This window comes from Pseudophryne corroboree, chromosome 8 (genome assembly GCF_028390025.1).
Source record: "Pseudophryne corroboree isolate aPseCor3 chromosome 8, aPseCor3.hap2, whole genome shotgun sequence".
Classification (NCBI taxonomy): Eukaryota; Metazoa; Chordata; class Amphibia; order Anura; family Myobatrachidae; genus Pseudophryne; species Pseudophryne corroboree.
The window spans coordinates 2,621,691-2,643,213 of record NC_086451.1 but is presented as its reverse complement, the minus strand read 5'-3'; the positions used below and the strand labels follow the sequence as shown (position 1 = coordinate 2,643,213).

The 21,523-nt window shown below is 54.1% G+C and overlaps 1 protein-coding gene across 1 annotated transcript in view; it reads left to right on the top strand.

Moving 5' to 3' along the window:
* LOC134948036 (deoxyribonuclease gamma-like) overlaps positions 1-18,310 on the top strand; it is a 47,108-nt gene extending 28,798 nt beyond the window's left edge. The window contains exons 5-8 of the mRNA XM_063935795.1: positions 1,016-1,128; positions 1,398-1,555; positions 1,667-1,763; positions 18,200-18,310. Coding sequence (XP_063791865.1) covers positions 1,016-1,128; positions 1,398-1,555; positions 1,667-1,763; positions 18,200-18,274 — 443 coding nt within the window. The 3' untranslated portion in view covers positions 18,275-18,310. The remainder of the gene's footprint in view (positions 1-1,015; positions 1,129-1,397; positions 1,556-1,666; positions 1,764-18,199) is intronic.
* Positions 18,311-21,523: the final 3,213 nt, after the last annotated feature.

Below are 21,523 nucleotides of genomic sequence, written 5' to 3'. Positions count from 1 at the left end.
GAGGGAAGAGCAGGAGCAGAGCATTGTGTCCTCCTGGAGAGGTCATGTTGGGAGGTATGACATAGGTATGAGCACTGGGTCAGTATTAGGGTACAGCACAGGTGATGGTAATCATACAGTAAGAGCAGGAGCAGAGCATTGTGTCCTCCTGGAGAGGTCATGTTGGGAGGTATGACATAGGTATGAGCACTGGGTCAGTATTAGGGTACAGCACAGGTGATGGTAATCATACAGTAAGAGGGAAGAGCAGGAGCAGAGCATTGTGTCCTCCTGGAGAGGGTCATGTTGGGAGATATGACATAGGTATGAACACTGGGTCAGTATTAGGGTACAGCACAGGTGATGGTAATCATACAGTAAGAGGGAAGAGCAGGAGCAGAGCATTGTGTCCTCCTGGAGAGGGTCATGTTGGGGGGTATGAGTAAATAAGTACAGTGTGTTTAAAATATAAGGTAACTGAGACTTTTTTCAGTCCTCACACAACTACATGCTCCACATGGCGTCCGTCATTGTTCACTGTGGGACTGTGGGGTCTGCCGAAACATCCTTTATTTTGATTAGTCACGGACACTGTTTGCCAGAACATTTCCACCCAAGACAGGAAAGTTTTGTTTGGTGGTGCAGGGCTTTGGAAATTGCAATGGAACCCAGTTGTTACGGACGCCAGGGAAGTCCCGCCATGCCGCCCTGTCCTGTAACTTCGGAAATAATGTGCCACACACTATGCACGTTCCTGGATGGCGTACTGTGTCATACCGGCTGTCGTACAATGTCTACTGTAACACATAAGATATACATACACATTTTTCAAACACCCAGTACATTAGAACAGTCACAGGTATTTAGCAACCTGTAGCCTATCAGGGCACTGAATATTTGCAGTAGACCAACTTGCAGCCAATCACTGTACAGAACATTGGCTGCAGGTTGCTATAGACCTACTCCTGCCAATCAGGGCATAGGACAGTTACTCCACAAGTGATGCATCAGCCGCCATCTTGTTTACTCTTTGCAGCTATCAAAGACTTTGTCCTGATGTCTCACCACACCTGCCCGCGGGAGGCTGCCAGGGAGATTACCAGACTGCTGGAGGTGATGCTGGAGGTGAAGAAGCGCTGGAGAATTGATGTAAGTCAATAAAACTCCACCGCGGCATTACTGACAGTCGTGTGTAGCAGCCAATCAGAGGAGAGCTTTCATTTGTTTTCGTTAAACTATAAAACGCAACGTACACTTTGAGTTGCCCCTGTGTAGGACACCCCAGCTTGGTATAAATATCTCCACTTGCAGACCATGTTACCCAGTCAGTAAATGATCCAGAGTAATACCTGACTCAGGACTCTGTGGAGATTGCTCCGTATTCTCATCACTGGCTGTACCGCTGTGTGTTATCCTAGAGCGTCATGCTCCTCGGAGACCTGAACGCAGCATGCGGCTATGTGACCATACAACAATGGAAGAACATTCAGCTGCGCAGCGGCAATACTTTCCACTGGCTGATCGGGGATAAAGATGACACAACAGTCAATCAGAAGACTCACTGTGCCTATGACCGGTAAGTACAGTGGAGGCGTGCGTGTGTGTACGGTGTGCGTGTGTGTGCGGTGTGCGTGTGGCTATAACCAAGGTCTCTGACGATGGACACTGACCCCATCTTTTATTCCAGGATTGTGGTGCATGGAGAAGACTTCCTTAAAGCCATTGTGCCAGGCTCTGCCAAACCTTTCAATTTCAAAAAGAAACTTGGATTGTCTGAGGAGGAGGTAAGGGCCGACATTCACTATGGGGTGGACCGCTGAGTCTTGTACTGGATGCCAGAGCTACTTCCATATATAGCATGACTGGAGGAGAGAGGCGAAGGGACAGAGAGGAGGGTGAGAGGGAGAGAGAGGTGAGGGAGGGAGAGGGAGAGAGAGAGGAGGAGGTAAGGGCCGACATTCACTATGGGGTGGACCGCTGTGTCCTGTAGTGGATGCCACAGCTACAGTCTAATCAGTGTCTTAGTACATACTTCCATATATAGCATGATTCTCCTAATGAGAGAGAGAGAGAGAGGGGGAGGGGGAGGGGAGAGGGAGAGAGAGAGAAGGGGGGAGAGAGGAGGGAGAGAGGGTGAGAGAGGAGGGATGGAGGGGGAGGGAAAGAGGGAGGGAGGAGGGTGAGAGAGGAGTGAGAGAGGAGGCAGAGAGGGGGAGGGAGGGAGAGAGAGGAGGGGGAGAGTGGAGAGATGGAGGAGGGAGAGAGAGAGGAGGGTGAGGGAGGAGGGAGAGAGAGAGGAGGGTGAGGGAGGAGGGAGAGAGAGAGGGTGACAGGAGGGAGAGAGAGGGAGCAGGGTGAGAGAGGAGGGTGAGGGAGAGAGGGAGAGAGAGGAGGGTGACAGAGGAGAGAGAGGAGGGTTAGAGAGGAGGGTGAGAGAGGAGGGACGGAGGGGGAGGGAGAGAGAGAGGGAGGAGGGTGAGAGAGGAGGGAGAGAGAGGAGGCAGAGAGGGGGAGGGAGGGAGAGAGCGGAGGGCGAGAGAGGAGAGATGGAGGAGGGAGAGAGAGGAGGGAGGGAGGAGGGTGAGAGAGAGGAGGGTGAGAGGAGGGTGGGGGAGGAGGGAGAGAGAGAGGAGGGAGAGAGAGGAGGGTGAGGGAGAGAGAGGAGGGTGAGAGAGGAGAGAGAGAGGAGGGTGAGAGAGGAGGGACGGAGGGGGAGGGAGAGAGAGAGGGAGGAGGGAGAGAGGAGGGAGAGAGAGAGGGAGGAGGGTGAGAGAGGAGTGAGAGAGGAGGCAGGGAGGGGGAGTGAGGGAGAGAGAGGAGGGGGAGAGTGGAGAGATGGAGGAGGGAGAGAGAGGAGGGAGGGAGGAGGGTGAGAGGAGGGTGAGAGGAGGGTGAGGGAGGAGGGTGAGAGGAGGGTGAGAGGAGGGTGAGGGAGGAGGGAGAGAGAGAGGAGGGTGAGGGAGGAGGGAGAGAGAGAGGAGGGTGACAGAGGAGGGAGAGAGAGGGTGACAGGAGGGAGAGAGAGGGAGGAGGGTGAGAGAGGGAGAGAGAAAGAGAGGAGGGTGAGAGAGGAGGGTGAGGGAGAGAGGGAGAGAGAGGAGGGTGAGAGAGGAGAGAGAGGAGGGTGAGAGAGGAGGGACGGAGGGGGAGGGAAAGAGAGAGGGAGGAGGGTGAGAGAGGAGGGAGAGAGGAGGGAGAGAGAGGAGGCAGAGAGGGGGAGGGAGGGAGAGAGCGGAGGGGGAGAGAGGAGAGATGGAGGAGGGAGAGAGAGGAGGGAGGGAGGAGGGTGAGAGAGAGGAGGGTGAGAGGAGGGTGAGGGAGGAGGGAGGGAGAGAGAGGAGGGTGAGGGAGAGAGAGGAGGGTGAGAGAGGAGAGAGAGAGGGAGGAGGGTGAGAGAGGAGGGAGAGAGGAGGGAGAGAGAGGAGGCAGAGAGGGGGAGGGAGGGAGAGAGCGGAGGGGGAGAGAGGAGAGATGGAGGAGGGAGAGAGAGGAGGGAGGGAGGAGGGTGAGAGAGAGGATGGTGAGAGGAGGGTGAGGGAGGAGGGAGAGAGAGAGTAGGGTAAGAGAGGAGGGTGAGGGAGGAGGGAGAGAGAGAGAGGAGGGTGACAGAGGGTGACAGGAGGGAGAGAGAGGGAGGAGGGCGAGAGAGGAGGGAGAGAAAAAGAGAGGAGGGAGAGAGGAGGGAGAGAGAGAGGCGGTGAGAGGAGGGAGAGAGAGGAGGGTGAGAGAGGAGGGAGAGAGGAGGGTGACAGAGGAGGGAGAGAGGGGGAGTGTGAGAGAGAGGAGGGTGAGAGGAGGGAGAGGGAGTGAGAGAGGAGGGAGAGAGGAGGGAGGGAGAGAGAGAGAGAGAGGAGGGAGGGAGAGGGGAGGGAGAGGGGAGGGAGAGAGGAGGGTGAGAGGGAGAGAGAGAGGAGGGTGAGAGAGAGGGGGAGAAAAAGAGAGAGGAAGGTGAGAGAGGAGGGTAAGAGGGGAGGGAGAGAGGAGGGAGAGGGATAGAGAGGAGGGAGGAAGAGAGATAGAGGAGGGAGGGAGAGAAAGGAGGGTGAGAGATAGGGGGAGGGAGAGAGGAGGGGGAGAGCAGGGAGGGAGAGAGGAGGGTGAGAGAGGAGGGGGAGGGAGAGAGAGAGGAAGGTGAGAGAGGAGGGTAAGAGGGGAGGGAGAGAGAGAGGGTGAGAGGAGGGAGAGAGGAGAGGAGGGAGAGGAGGGTGAGAGAGAGAGGGGGAGGAAGAGAGAGAGGAGGGGGAGAGAGAGGGGGGGAGGGAGAGAGAGGGGGGTGAGAGAGAAGGGGAGGGAGATAGAGGAGGGTGAGAGGAGGGAGAGGGAGAGAGAGAAAAGGATGAGAGAGAGAGGAGGGTGAGAGAGAGGGGGAGGAAGAGAGAGAGAGGAGGGTGAGAGAGGAGGGTGAGAGAGAGGGGGAGGAAGAGAGAGAGGAGGGTGAGAGAGGAGGGTGAGAGAAAGGGGGATGGAAAGAGGAAGGTGAGAGGAGGGTAAGAGGGGAGGGAGAAAGAGAGGAGGGTGAGAGAGAGGGAGAAAGAGAGGAGGGTGATAGAGAGGAGGGTGAGAGGAGGGAGAGGGAGAGAGAGAGAGGGTGAGAGAGAGGGGAGGGAGAGAGAGAGGAGGGTGAGAGAGAGGGGGAGGGAGAGAGAGAGGAAGGTGAGAGAGGAGGGTAAGATGGGAGGGAGAGAGGAGGGAGGTAGAGAGAGAGATAGAGGAGGGTGAAAGAGAGAGGAGGGTGAGAGAGAGAGGGGGAGGGAGAGAGAGAAGAGGGTGAGAGGGGAGGGAGGGAAGGAGAGAGGGGGAGGGAGAGAAGGAGAGAGAGGGGAGGGAGGGAGAGAGGAGGGTGAGAGGAGGGTGAGAGGAGAGAGAGGAGGGTGAGAGGAGGGAGATAGGGGGAGGGAGAGAGAGAGAGAGGAGGGAGAGAGAGGAGGGGGAGAGAGAGAGGAGGGTGAGAGAGGGGGAGGGAGAGAGAGAGAGAGAGGAGGGTGAGAGGGGGAGGGAGAGAGAGGGAGAGGAGGGTGAGAGAGAGGAGGGTGAGAGAGGGGGAGGGAGAGAGAGGAGGGTGAGAGAGAGGGGGAGGGAGAGAGAGAGGAAGGTGAGAGGAGGGTAAGGGGAGGGAGAGAGAGGAGGGTGAGAGAGAGGGGGAGGGAGAGAGGAGGGTGAGAGAGGGGGAGGGAGAGAGGAGGGAGAGAGGAGGGTGAGAGAGAGGGAGAGGGAGAGAGAGAGGAGGGTGAGAGAGAGTGGGAGGGAGAGAGGAAGGTGAGAGAGGAGGGTAAGAGCGGAGGGAGAGAGAGAGGAGAGTGAGAGGAGGGAGAGAGAGAGGAGGGAGAGAGAGGAGGGTCAGGGAGTGAGAGAGAGTGAAGAGGGTGAGAGAGGGGCAGGGAGAGAGAGGAGGGAGAGAGAGAGGGGGAGGGAGGGAGGGAAGAGGGTAAGAGGGGAGGGAGAGAGAAGGGGAGGGAAAGAGAGAGGAGGGAGCGAGGGGGAGGGAGAGAGAGGAGGGAGGGAGAGGAGGGAGAGGGAGAGAGAGGGGGGGAGGGAGAGAGAGAGGAGGGAGAGAGAGAAGAGGGAGAGAGAGGGGGAGGGAGGGAGAGAGGAGGGAGAGAGGGGGAGGGAGGGAGAGAGAGAGATGAGGGGGAGGGAGAGAGAAAGGAGAGGGAGAGAGAGAGAGGGTGAGAGAGAGGGGGAGGGAGAGAGAGAGGAGGGTGAGAGAGAGGGGGAGGGAGAGAGAGAGGAAGGTGAGAGAGGAGGGTAAGATGGGAGGGAGAGAGGAGGGAGGTAGAGAGAGAGATAGAGGAGGGTGAAAGAGAGAGGAGGGTGAGAGAGAGAGGGGGAGGGAGAGAGAGAAGAGGGTGAGAGGGGGAGGGAGGGAAGGAGAGAGGGGGAGGGAGAGAAGGAGAGAGAGGGGAGGGAGGGAGAGAGGAGGGTGAGAGGAGGGTGAGAGGAGAGAGAGGAGGGTGAGAGGAGGGAGATAGGGGGAGGGAGAGAGAGAGAGAGGAGGGAGAGAGAGGAGGGGGAGAGAGAGAGGAGGGTGAGAGAGGGGGAGGGAGAGAGAGAGAGAGAGAGGAGGGTGAGAGGGGGAGGGAGAGAGAGGGAGAGGAGGGTGAGAGAGAGGAGGGTGAGAGAGGGGGAGGGAGAGAGAGGAGGGTGAGAGAGAGGGGGAGGGAGAGAGAGAGGAAGGTGAGAGGAGGGTAAGGGGAGGGAGAGAGAGGAGGGTGAGAGAGAGGGGGAGGGAGAGAGGAGGGTGAGAGAGGGGGAGGGAGAGAGGAGGGAGAGAGGAGGGTGAGAGAGAGGGAGAGGGAGAGAGAGAGGAGGGTGAGAGAGAGTGGGAGGGAGAGAGGAAGGTGAGAGAGGAGGGTAAGAGCGGAGGGAGAGAGAGAGGAGAGTGAGAGGAGGGAGAGAGAGAGGAGGGAGAGAGAGGAGGGTCAGGGAGTGAGAGAGAGTGAAGAGGGTGAGAGAGGGGCAGGGAGAGAGAGGAGGGAGAGAGAGAGGGGGAGGGAGGGAGGGAAGAGGGTAAGAGGGGAGGGAGAGAGAAGGGGAGGGAAAGAGAGAGGAGGGAGCGAGGGGGAGGGAGAGAGAGGAGGGAGGGAGAGGAGGGCGAGGGAGAGAGAGGGGGGGAGGGAGAGAGAGAGGAGGGAGAGAGAGAAGAGGGAGAGAGAGGGGGAGGGAGGGAGAGAGGAGGGAGAGAGGGGGAGGGAGGGAGAGAGAGAGATGAGGGGGAGGGAGAGAGAAAGGAGAGGGAAAGAGAGAGGAGGGAGAGAGAGGGGGAGGGAGAGAGAGAGAGAGGAGGGAGAGAGAGGGGGAGGGAGGGAGAGAGAGAAGAGGGGGAGGGAGAGAGAAAGGAGAGGGAGAGAGAGAGGAGGGAGAGAGAGGGGGAGGGAGGGAGAGAGAGAAGAGGGGGAGGGAGAGAGAAAGGAGAGGGAGAGAGAGAGGAGGGAGAGAGAGGGGGAGGGAGAGAGAAAGGAGAGGGAGAGAGAGAGGAGAGAGAAGAGGGTGAGGGTGAGAGAGGGGGAGGGAGAGGAGGGCGAGAGGAGGGAGAGGGGAAGGGAGGGAGAGAGAGAGAGGAGGGAGAGAGAGGGGGAGGGAGAGAGAGAGGAGGGAGAGAGAGAGGAGGGAGAGAGGAGGGAGGGAGGGCGAGAGGAGGGAGAGGGAGAGAGAGGGGGGGGAGGGAGAGAGAGAGGAGGGAGAGAGACGGGGAGGGAGGGAGAGAGAGAGGAGGGAGAGAGAGGGGGAGGGAGGGAGAGAGAGAAGAGGGTGAGGGAGAGAGAGGAGGGTAAGAGGGGAGGGAGAGAGAAAGGAGAGTGAGATAGGGGAGAGCGCTTTTTCTTTATCTTATTTTATTAATCAGATCTGATCCCAGCCAGCAAAGGATAATAACGTGCAATACGCAGTCCATGTCCCACTGTCCTTATATCTGCACACCTGCTTCATAGGCCCACAGTATGCTTCTCTATACAGCTCTGCACACCTGCGTCATAGGCCCACAGTGTGCTTCTATATACAGCTCTGCACACCTGCGTCATAGGCCCACAGTGTGCTTCTATATACAGCTCTGCACACCTGCGTCATAGGCCCACAGTGTGCTTCTATATACAGCTCTGCACACCTGCGTCATAGGCCCACAGTGTGCTTCTCTATACAGCTCTGCACACCTGCACCATAGGCCCACAGTGTGCTTCTATATACAGCTCTGCACACCTGCGTCATAGGCCCACAGTGTGCTTCTCTATACAGCTCTGCACACCTGCACCATAGGCCCACAGTGTGCTTCTATATACAGCTCTGCACACCTGCGTCATAGGCCCACAGTGTGCTTCTCTATACAGCTCTGCACACCTGCACCATAGGCCCACAGTGTGCTTCTATATACAGCTCTGCACACCTGCGTCATAGGCCCACAGTGTGCTTCTCTATACAGCTCTGCACACCTGCACCATAGGCCCACAGTGTGCTTCTATATACAGCTCTGCACACCTGCGTCATAGGCCCACAGTGTGCTTCTCTATACAGCTCTGCACACCTGCGTCATAGGCCCACAGTGTGCTTCTTAATACAGCTCTGCACACCTGCATCATAGGCCCACAGTGTGCTTCTATATACAGCTCTGCACACCTGCGTCATAGGCCCACAGTGTGCTTCTATATACAGCTCTGCACACCTGCGTCATAGGCCCACAGTGTGCTTCTCTATACAGCTCTGCACACCTGCGTCATAGGCCCACAGTGTGCTTCTCTATACAGCTCTGCACACCTGCGTCATAGGCCCACAGTGTGCTTCTATATACAGCTCTGCACACCTGCGTCATAGGCCCACAGTGTGCTTCTCTATACAGCTCTGCACACCTGCGTCATAGGCCCACAGTGTGCTTCTATATACAGCTCTGCACACCTGCACCATAGGCCCACAGTGTGCTTCTATATACAGCTCTGCACACCTGCGTCATAGGCCCACAGTGTGCTTCTCTATACAGCTCTGCACACCTGCGTCATAGGCCCACAGTGTGCTTCTCTATACAGCTCTGCACACCTGCACCATAGGCCCACAGTGTGCTTCTCTATACAGCTCTGCACACCTGCGCCATAGGCCCACAGTGTACTTCTATATACAGCTCTGCACACCTGCGTCATAGGCCCACAGTGTGCTTCTCTATACAGCTCTGCACACCTGCGTCATAGGCCCACAGTGTGCTTCTATATACAGCTCTGCACACCTGCATCATAGGCCCACAGAGTGCTTCTATATACAGCTCTGCACACCTGCGCCATAGGCCCACAGTGTGCTTCTATATACAGCTCTGCACACCTGCATCATAGGCCCACAGTGTGCTTCTCTATACAGCTCTGCACACCTGCGTCATAGGCCCACAGTGTGCTTCTATATACAGCTCTGCACACCTGCGCCATAGGCCCACAGTGTGCTTCTCTATACAGCTCTGCACACCTGCGTCATAGGCCCACAGTGTGCTTCTATATACAGCTCTGCACACCTGCGCCATAGGCCCACAGTGTGCTTCTCTATACAGCTCTGCACACCTGCGTCATAGGCCCACAGTGTGCTTCTCTATACAGCTCTGCACACCTGCGTCATAGGCCCACAGTGTGCTTCTCTATACAGCTCTGCACACCTGCGTCATAGGCCCACAGTGTGCTTCTCTATACAGCTCTGCACACCTGCGTCATAGGCCCACAGTGTGCTTTTCTATACAGCTCTGCACACCTGCGTCATAGGCCCACAGTGTGCTTCTCTATACAGCTCTGCACACCTGCGTCATAGGCCCACAGTGTGCTTCTCTATACAGCTCTGCACACCTGCGTCATAGGCCCACAGTGTGCTTCTCTATACAGCTCTGCACACCTGCGTCATAGGCCCACAGTGTGCTTCTCTATACAGCTCTGCACACCTGCGTCATAGGCCCACAGTGTGCTTTTCTATACAGCTCTGCACACCTGCGTCATAGGCCCACAGTGTGCTTTTCTATACAGCTCTGCACACCTGCGTCATAGGCCCACAGTGTGCTTCTCTATACAGCTCTGCACACCTGCGTCATAGGCCCACAGTGTGCTTCTATATACAGCTCTGCACACCTGCGTCATAGGCCCACAGTGTGCTTCTCTATACAGCTCTGCACACCTGCGTCATAGGCCCACAGTGTGCTTCTATATACAGCTCTGCACACCTGCGCCATAGGCCCACAGTGTGCTTCTATATACAGCTCTGCACACCTGCGTCATAGGCCCACAGTGTGCTTCTATATACAGCTCTGCACACCTGCGTCATAGGCCCACAGTGTGCTTCTCTATACAGCTCTGCACACCTGCGTCATAGGCCCACAGTGTGCTTCTATATACAGCTCTGCACACCTGCGTCATAGGCCCACAGTGTGCTTCTATATACAGCTCTGCACACCTGCGTCATAGGCCCACAGTGTGCTTCTATATACAGCTCTGCACATCTGCGTCATAGGCCCACAGTGTGCTTCTCTATACAGCTCTGCACACCTGCGCCATAGGCCCACAGTGTGCTTCTATATACAGCTCTGCACACCTGCGTCATAGGCCCACAGTGTGCTTCTATATACAGCTCTGCACACCTGCGCCATAGGCCCACAGTGTGCTTCTCTATACAGCTCTGCACACCTGCGTCATAGGCCCACAGTGTGCTTCTATATACAGCTCTGCACACCTGCATCATAGGCCCACAGTGTGCTTCTCTATACAGCTCTGCACACCTGCGTCATAGGCCCACAGTGTGCTTCTATATACAGCTCTGCACACCTGCATCATAGGCCCACAGTGTGCTTCTATATACAGCTCTGCACACCTGCGTCATAGGCCCACAGTGTACTTCTATATACAGCTCTGCACACCTGCACCATAGGCCCACAGTGTGCTTCTATATACAGCTCTGCACACCTGCACCATAGGCCCACAGTGTGCTTCTCTATACAGCTCTGCACACCTGCGTCATAGGCCCACAGTGTGCTTCTCTATACAGCTCTGCACACCTGCGTCATAGGCCCACAGTGTGCTTCTCTATACAGCTCTGCACACCTGCGCCATAGGCCCACAGTGTGCTTCTCTATACAGCTCTGCACACCTGCGTCATAGGCCCACAGTGTGCTTCTGTATACAGCTCTGCACACCTGCGTCATAGGCCCACAGTGTGCTTCTATATACAGCTCTGCACACCTGCGTCATAGGCCCACAGTGTGCTTCTCTATACAGCTCTGCACACCTGCGCCATAGGCCCACAGTGTGCTTCTATATACAGCTCTGCACACCTGCGTCATAGGCCCACAGTGTGCTTCTCTATACAGCTCTGCACACTTGCGTCATAGGCCCACAGTGTGCTTCTCTATACAGCTCTGCACACCTGCACCATAGGCCCACAGTGTGCTTCTATATACAGCTCTGCACACCTGCGTCATAGGCCCACAGTGTGCTTCTCTATACAGCTCTGCACACCTGCGTCATAGGCCCACAGTGTGCTTCTATATACAGCTCTGCACACCTGCATCATAGGCCCACAGTGTGCTTCTCTATACAGCTCTGCACACCTGCATCATAGGCCCACAGTGTGCTTCTCTATACAGCTCTGCACACCTGCGTCATAGGCCCACAGTGTGCTTCTCTATACAGCTCTGCACACCTGCGTCATAGGCCCACAGTGTGCTTCTCTATACAGCTCTGCACACCTGCGTCATAGGCCCACAGTGTGCATCTCTATACAGCTCTGCACACCTGCGTCATAGGCCCACAGTGTGCTTCTCTATACAGCTCTGCACACCTGCGCCATAGGCCCACAGTGTACTTCTATATACAGCTCTGCACACCTGCGCCATAGGCCCACAGTGTGCTTCTCTATACAGCTCTGCACACCTGCGTCATAGGCCCACAGTGTGCTTCTCTATACAGCTCTGCACACCTGCGTCATAGGCCCACAGTGTGCTTCTCTATACAGCTCTGCACACCTGCGTCATAGGCCCACAGTGTGCTTCTCTATACAGCTCTGCACACCTGCGTCATAGGCCCACAGTGTGCTTCTCTATACAGCTCTGCACACCTGCGTCATAGGCCCACAGTGTGCATCTCTATACAGCTCTGCACACCTGCGTCATAGGCCCACAGTGTGCTTCTCTATACAGCTCTGCACACCTGCGCCATAGGCCCACAGTGTACTTCTATATACAGCTCTGCACACCTGCGTCATAGGCCCACAGTGTACTTCTATATACAGCTCTGCACACCTGCACCATAGGCCCACAGTGTGCTTCTCTATACAGCTCTGCACACCTGCGTCATAGGCCCACAGTGTACTTCTATATACAGCTCTGCACACCTGCGCCATAGGCCCACAGTGTGCTTCTCTATACAGCTCTGCACACCTGCGCCATAGGCCCACAGTGTGCTTCTATATACAGCTCTGCACACCTGCGTCATAGGCCCACAGTGTGCTTCTATATACAGCTCTGCACACCTGCGTCATAGGCCCACAGTGTGCTTCTATATACAGCACTGCACACCTGCGTCATAGGCCCACAGTGTGCTTCTCTATACAGCTCTGCACACCTGCATCATAGGCCCACAGAGTGCTTCTCTATACAGCTCTGCACACCTGCGTCATAGGCCCACAGTGTGCTTCTATATACAGCTCTGCACACCTGCGCCATAGGCCCACAGTGTGCTTCTATATACAGCTCTGCACACCTGCGTCATAGGCCCACAGTGTGCTTCTATATACAGCTCTGCACACCTGCGTCATAGGCCCACAGTGTGCTTCTATATACAGCTCTGCACACCTGCACCATAGGCCCACAGTGTGCTTCTCTATACAGCTCTGCACACCTGCGTCATAGACCCACAGTGTGCTTCTATATACAGCTCTGCACACCTGCGTCATAGGCCCACAGTGTGCTTCTATATACAGCTCTGCATACCTGCACCATAGGCCCACAGTGTGCTTCTATATACAGCTCTGCACACCTGCGTCATAGGCCCACAGTGTGCATCTATATACAGCTCTGCACACCTGCGTCATAGGCCCACAGTGTGCTTCTATATACAGCTCTGCACACCTGCGTCATAGGCCCACAGTGTGCTTCTCTATACAGCTCTGCACACCTGCGTCATAGGCCCACAGTGTACTTCTCTATACAGCTCTGCACACCTGCGTCATAGGCCCACAGTGTGCTTCTATATACAGCTCTGCACACCTGCGTCATAGGCCCACAGTGTGCTTCTATATACAGCTCTGCACACCTGCGTCATAGACCCACAGTGTGCTTCTCTATACAGCTCTGCACACCTGCGTCATAGGCCCACAGTGTGCTTCTATATACAGCTCTGCACACATGCGCCATAGGCCCACAGTGTGCTTCTCTATACAGCTCTGCACACCTGCGTCATAGACCCACAGTGTGCTTCTCTATACAGCTCTGCACACCTGCGTCATAGACCCACAGTGTGCTACTCTATACAGCTCTGCACACCTGCGTCATAGGCCCACAGTGTGCTTCTATATACAGCTCTGCATACCTGCACCATAGGCCCACAGTGTGCTTCTATATACAGCTCTGCACACCTGCGTCATAGGCCCACAGTGTGCTTCTATATACAGCTCTGCACACCTGCACCATAGGCCCACAGTGTGCTTCTATATACAGCTCTGCACACCTGCGTCATAGGCCCACAGTGTGCTTCTATATACAGCTCTGCACACCTGCGTCATAGGCCCACAGTGTGCTTCTATATACAGCTCTGCACACCTGCGTCATAGGCCCACAGTGTGCTTCTCTATACAGCTCTGCACACCTGCGCCATAGGCCCACAGTGTGCTTCTATATACAGCTCTGCACACCTGCGTCATAGGCCCACAGTGTGCTTCTCTATACAGCTCTGCACACCTGCGTCATAGGCCCACAGTGTGCTTCTCTATACAGCTCTGCACACCTGCACCATAGGCCCACAGTGTGCTTCTATATACAGCTCTGCACACCTGCGTCATAGGCCCACAGTGTGCTTCTCTATACAGCTCTGCACACCTGCGTCATAGGCCCACAGTGTGCTTCTATATACAGCTCTGCACACCTGCATCATAGGCCCACAGTGTGCTTCTATATACAGCTCTGCACACCTGCATCATAGGCCCACAGTGTGCTTCTCTATACAGCTCTGCACACCTGCGTCATAGGCCCACAGTGTGCTTCTCTATACAGCTCTGCACACCTGCGTCATAGGCCCACAGTGTGCTTCTCTATACAGCTCTGCACACCTGCGTCATAGGCCCACAGTGTGCATCTCTATACAGCTCTGCACACCTGCGTCATAGGCCCACAGTGTGCTTCTATATACAGCTCTGCACACCTGCGCCATAGGCCCACAGTGTACTTCTATATACAGCTCTGCACACCTGCGCCATAGGCCCACAGTGTGCTTCTCTATACAGCTCTGCACACCTGCGTCATAGGCCCACAGTGTGCTTCTGTATACAGCTCTGCACACCTGCGTCATAGGCCCACAGTGTACTTCTATATACAGCTCTGCACACCTGCACCATAGGCCCACAGTGTGCTTCTCTATACAGCTCTGCACACCTGCGTCATAGGCCCACAGTGTACTTCTATATACAGCTCTGCACACCTGCGCCATAGGCCCACAGTGTGCTTCTCTATACAGCTCTGCACACCTGCGCCATAGGCCCACAGTGTGCTTCTATATACAGCTCTGCACACCTGCGTCATAGGCCCACAGTGTGCTTCTATATACAGCTCTGCACACCTGCGTCATAGGCCCACAGTGTGCTTCTATATACAGCTCTGCACACCTGCGCCATAGGCCCACAGTGTGCTTCTATATACAGCTCTGCACACCTGCGCCATAGGCCCACAGTGTGCTTCTATATACAGCTCTGCACACCTGCGTCATAGGCCCACAGTGTGCTTCTATATACAGCTCTGCACACCTGCGTCATAGGCCCACAGTGTGCTTCTATATACAGCTCTGCACACCTGCACCATAGGCCCACAGTGTGCTTCTCTATACAGCTCTGCACACCTGCGTCATAGACCCACAGTGTGCTTCTATATACAGCTCTGCACACCTGCGTCATAGGCCCACAGTGTGCTTCTCTATACAGCTCTGCATACCTGCACCATAGGCCCACAGTGTGCTTCTATATACAGCTCTGCACACCTGCGTCATAGGCCCACAGTGTGCATCTATATACAGCTCTGCACACCTGCGTCATAGGCCCACAGTGTGCTTCTATATACAGCTCTGCACACCTGCGTCATAGGCCCACAGTGTGCTTCTCTATACAGCTCTGCACACCTGCGTCATAGGCCCACAGTGTACTTCTCTATACAGCTCTGCACACCTGCGTCATAGGCCCACAGTGTGCTTCTATATACAGCTCTGCACACCTGCGTCATAGGCCCACAGTGTGCTTCTATATACAGCTCTGCACACCTGCGTCATAGACCCACAGTGTGCTTCTCTATACAGCTCTGCACACCTGCGCCATAGGCCCACAGTGTGCTTCTATATACAGCTCTGCACACCTGCGTCATAGGCCCACAGTGTGCTTCTCTATACAGCTCTGCACACCTGCGTCATAGGCCCACAGTGTGCTTCTCTATACAGCTCTGCACACCTGCGTCATAGACCCACAGTGTGCTTCTCTATACAGCTCTGCACACCTGCGTCATAGACCCACAGTGTGCTTCTCTATACAGCTCTGCACACCTGCACCATAGGCCCACAGTGTGCTTCTATATACAGCTCTGCACACCTGCGTCATAGGCCCACAGTGTGCTTCTATATACAGCTCTGCACACCTGCACCATAGGCCCACAGTGTGCTTCTATATACAGCTCTGCACACCTGCGTCATAGGCCCACAGTGTGCTTCTATATACAGCTCTGCACACCTGCGTCATAGGCCCACAGTGTGCTTCTCTATACAGCTCTGCACACCTGCACCATAGGCCCACAGTGTGCTTCTCTATACAGCTCTGCACACCTGCGTCATAGGCCCACAGTGTGCTTCTCTATACAGCTCTGCACACCTGCACCATAGGCCCACAGTGTGCTTCTCTATACAGCTCTGCACACCTGCGTCATAGGCCCACAGTGTGCTTCTCTATACAGCTCTGCACACCTGCGTCATAGGCCCACAGTGTACTTCTCTATACAGCTCTGCACACCTGCGTCATAGGCCCTCAGTGTGCTTCTCTATACAGCTCTGCACACCTGCGCCATAGGCCCACAGTGTACTTCTCTATACAGCTCTGCACACCTGCGTCATAGGCCCACAGTGTGCTTCTATATACAGCTCTGCACACCTGCGTCATAGGCCCACAGTGTGCTTCTATATACAGCTCTGCACACCTGCGTCATAGACCCACAGTGTGCTTCTCTATACAGATCTGCACACCTGCGTCATAGGCCCACAGTGTGCTTCTATATACAGCTCTGCACACCTGCGTCATAGGCCCACAGTGTGCATCTCTATACAGCTCTGCACACCTGCGCCATAGGCCCACAGTGTGCTTCTCTATACAGCTCTGCACACCTGCGCCATAGGCCCACAGTGTGCTTCTCTATACAGCTCTGCACACCTGCGCCATAGGCCCACAGTGTGCTTCTCTATACAGCTCTGCACACCTGCACCATAGGCCCACAGCGTGCTTCTCTATACAGCTCTGCACACCTGCGCCATAGGCCCACAGTGTGCTTCTCTATACAGCTCTGCACACCTGCGTCATAGGCCCACAGCGTGCTTCTCTATACAGCTCTGCACACCTGCGTCATAGGCCCACAGTGTGCTTCTATATACAGCTCTGCACACCTGCGTCATAGGCCCACAGTGTGCTTCTCTATACAGCTCTGCACACCTGCGCCATAGGCCCACAGTGTGCTTCTATATACAGCTCTGCACACCTGCGTCATAGGCCCACAGTGTGCTTCTATATACAGCTCTGCACACCTGCGCCATAGGCCCACAGTGTGCTTCTCTATACAGCTCTGCACACCTGCGTCATAGGCCCACAGTGTGCTTCTCTATACAGCTCTGCACACCTGCGTCATAGGCCCACAGTGTGCTTCTATATACAGCTCTGCACACCTGCGTCATAGGCCCACAGTGTGCTTCTATATACAGCTCTGCACACCTGCGTCATAGGCCCACAGTGTGCTTCTGTATACAGCTCTGCACACCTGCGTCATAGGCCCACAGTGTGCTTCTGTATACAGCTCTGCACACCTGCACCATAGGCCCACAGTGTGCTTCTCTATACAGCTCTGCACACCTGCGCCATAGGCCCACAGTGTGCTTCTATATACAGCTCTGCACAGCTGCGTCATAGGCCCACAGTGTGCTTCTCTATACAGCTCTGCACACCTGCGTCATAGGCCCACAGTGTGCTTCTCTATACAGCTCTGCACACCTGCGTCATAGGCCCACAGTGTGCTTCTATATACAGCTCTGCACACCTGCATCATAGGCCCACAGAGTGCTTCTATATACAGCTCTGCACACCTGCGTCATAGGCCCACAGTGTGCTTCTATATACAGCTCTGCACACCTGCACCATAGGCCCACAGTGTGCATCTTCCTGCCGCTCTGCACACCTGCGCCATAGGCCCACAGTTTGCATCTTCCTGCCGCTCTGCACACCTGCGCCATAGGCCCACAGTTTGCATCTTCCTGCCGCTCTGCACACCTGCGCCATAGGCCCACAGTGTGCATCTTTCTGCCGCTCTGCACGTTGGCTCCTACCATGCAGGAGGATGATGGGCAGGGATCACAATCTTGTAAGGAATGACTGTGGAGTGGGTGAAACATATCAAAGCAAATGCACGCTGAGGGTTGTTTTTTCGTTAACCCTAAAATGTCCATTATGAGCCGATCCTGCTGTCACTGTGATAGCATGTGTGGATGGAACACTTTATTAGTATATAGGCCCTCATTCCGAGTTGATCGGTCGCAAGGCGATTTTAGCAGAGTTACACACGCTAAGCCGCCGCCTACTGGGAGTGAATCTTAGCTTCTTAAAATTGCGAACGATGTATTCGCAATATTGCGATTACAAACTTCTTTGCAGTTTCAGAGTTGCTCCACACTTACTCGGCATCTGCGATCAGTTCAGTGCTTGTCGTTCCTGGTTTGACGCCACAAACACACCCAGCGTTCGCCCAGTCACTTCTCCGTTTCTCCGGCCACTCCTGCGTTTTTTCCGGAAACGGTAGCGTTTTTTCCCACACGCCCATAAAACGGCCTGTTTCCGCCCAGTAACACCCATTTCCTGTCAATCACACTACGATCGCCTGAGCGATGAAAAAGCCGTAAGTAAAAATACTTTCTTCGTTGTAAAATTACTTGGCGCAGTCGCAGTGCGAATATTGCGCATGCGTACTAAGCGGATTTTCACTGCGATGCGATGAAAAATAACGAGCGAACGACTCGGAATGAGGGCCATAGTCTGTTATTATTCATTCTTTATTTTCAAGCAGAACTGTCCCATAACGTAGTTTCCCAAACTCTGCCATCACAGTCCAGTGTAAGGCTAGCCCTGCTTGACTTCAGATGGTTACATTGCATTGACTGAGGTACTAATTACATCACCTCTGCTCAAGCATTGATATACTGAAAACCTGGTCTGTGATGGTGGAGTCTGGGGAAGTGAAGCTCACCAGGAATCATCCCCGTATAATGTCATTTGTTCCCAGGCTCTGGAGGTGAGTGATCACTTCCCGGTGGAAGTCAATCTCCGCACGGACGCGGCGTGGGACAGGGAACTGTGAGCGCTGCAGCAAATCTTTCATACTTCAGTTCCAATAAAGGCTTTATATACTGAGCTGGTGTAATCCATCGTCTGCATTGTCCGGTCTCCATGTAACGTGACGTCTGATCAGTCTACGGCTGGTGCTGTGTGTTATGGTCATACTGCCGCTGTAGATAATCCACATCTAGTAACCGTACCTATATAGGACCTCACAGACGCCATGAACACAATACACCAGTATACCATCACATAAACCCAGACAGCACGAAGAGCCACACAATACAACACTATGGGAAGAATCCATTTATTCCATCAATTGTTCCTCCCCCGGTGCACATGCCGCATGTTCTGGGATTAGCCGCACAAACCAGCTGAACCCGTTTAAAATCCTGGCTGTGCCCAAACCATGAAGTTTTCTCACATTTCAGCCCGCCCCTCAGGAGGCTACATGCTTAACTATGCCCCCCCCCCCAAATGGAACAACAATTGAATTGCTCTGTCGGGCACAATCAAGTGGCAGCTGAGGGGTACAACAGAATCCCCCCACACACATAACAGGTACAGTCACATAAGATACACACGCTATGAACATAACACAACGCTACGAGGCCATCTAGGGTCCTCAATTCTTATTATTCACCCTACCCACGAAGGTACCGGTGACTCTACAACAGGCGGGATAAGAGACACATGGAGCTAGGACATGAAAAGCAGCTAATCAGATGCCCACAGCATTAAGTAGTTCCACCCGCTGTGCCCCCAGCCAATGGTCACACCAGGGCACACAGCATCCCCATCTATAATATACTGACAGGGGAGAGGTAAGTGTACTATCTCCTACCCCTTCCTTTCCGCAGCCTAACCCTAAACTCCTCCCCCTACACCCTAACCCCACCGCTATACGTGCCATCGGTATTCCAACTGCCAGAATTCCGACAGCTGGTGTCTTCACTGCATCCCCAGCCCCAGAAGGGGAACACACGAGGGAATAGAGGGAGAGAAGTACAGTAGGTTGCAGTGATCAGACACTGGGTAAGTGGTATTATGAAGGGGGGCAGGGCAGGGAGTATAGCGTAGGGGGCCATCACACAGCAGTATGGAGACATGGAAGTGTAGCGCAGGTATGAGACTGCAGTAACGATGGGTAGAATCACCAGGTGACGTTACATCACACAGCAGTATGGAGACATGGAAGTGTATCGCAGGTAGGAGGAGACTGTAGTAACGATGGGTAGAATCACCAGGTGACGTTACATCACACAGCAGTATGGAGACATGGAAGTGTATCGCAGGTAGGAGGAGACTGCAGTAACGATGGGTAGAATCACCAGGTGACGTTACATCACACAGCAGTATGGAGACATGGAAGTGTATCGCAGGTAGGACAGACTGCAGTAACGATGGGTAGAATCACCAGGTGACGTTACAACACACAGCAGTATGGAGACATGGAAGTGTAGCGCAGGTAGGACAGACTGTAGTAACGATGGGTAGAATCACCAGGTGATGTCACATCACACATCAGTATGGAGACATGGAAGTGTAGCGCAGGTAGGACAGACTGTAGTAACGATGGGTAGAATCACCAGGTGACGTCACATCACACAGCAGTATGGAGACATGGAAGTGTATCGCAGGTAGGAGACTGTAGTAACGATGGGTAGAATCACCAGGTGACGTTACATCGCACAGCAGTATGGAGACATGGAAGTGTATCGCAGGTAGGAGGAGACTGCAGTAACGATGGGTAGAATCACCAGGTGACGTTACAACACACAGCAGTATGGAGACATGGAAGTGTAGCGCAGGTAGGACAGACTGTAGTAACGATGGGTAGAATCACCAGGTGACGTCACATCACACAGCAGTATGGAGACATGGAAGTGTATCGCAGGTAGGAGGAGACTGCAGTAACGATGGATAGAATCACCAGGTGACGTTACATCACACAGCAGTATGGAGACATGGAAGTGTATCACAGGTAGGAGGACACTGCAGTAACGATGGGTAGAATCACCAGGTGACGTTACATCACACAGCAGTATGGAGACATGGAAGTGTATCGCAGGTAGGAGGAGACTGCAGTAACGATGGGTAGAATCACCAGGTGACGTTACATCACACAGCAGTATGGAGACATGGAAGTGTATTGCAGGTAGTACAGACTGCAGTAACGATGGATAGAATCACCAGGTGACGTTACATCACACAGCAGTATGGAGACATGGAAGTGTATCGCAGGTAGGACAGACTGCAGTAACGATGGGTAGAATCACCAGGTGACGTTACATCACACAGCAGTATGGAGACATGGAAGTGTATCGCAGGTAGGACAGACTGCAGTAACGATGGGTAGAATCACCAGGTGACGTTACATCACACAGCAGTATGGAGACATGGAAGTGTATCGCAGGTAGGCCAGACTGTAGTAACGATGGGTAGAATCACCAGATGACGTTACATCACGCAGCAGTATGGAGACATGGAAGTGTATCGCAGGTAGGAGACTGCAGTAACGATGGGTAGAATCACCAGGTGACGTTACATCACACAGCAGTATGGAGACATGGAAGTGTATCGCAGGTAGGACAGACTGCAGTAACGATGGGTAGAATCACCAGGTGACGTTACATCACACAGCAGTATGGAGACATGGAAGTGTATCGCAGGTAGGCCAGACTGTAGTAACGATGGGTAGAATCACCAGATGACGTTACATCACGCAGCAGTATGGAGACATGGAAGTGTATCGCAGGTAGGAGACTGCAGTAACGATGGGTAGAATCACCAGGTGACGTTACATCACACAGCAGTATGGAGACATGGAAGTGTATCGCAGGTAGGAGACTGCAGTAACGGTGGGTAGAATCACCAGGTGACGTTACATCACACAGCAGTATGGAGACATGGAAGTGTATCGCAGGTAGGACAGACTGCAGTAACGATGGGTAGAATCACCAGATGACGTTACATCACACAGCAGTATGGAGACATGTAAGTGTATCGCAGGTAGGACAGACTGCAGTAACGATGGGTAGAATCACCAGGTGACGTTACATCACACAGCAGTATGGAGACATGGAAGTGTATCGCAGGAAGGACAGACTGCAGTAACGATGGGTAGAATCACCAGGTGACGTCACATCACACAGCAGTATGGAGACATGGAAGTGTATCGCAGGTAGGAGAAGACTGCAGTAACGATAGGTAGAATCACCAGGTGACGTCACATCACACAGCAGTATGGAGACATGGAAGTGTATCACAG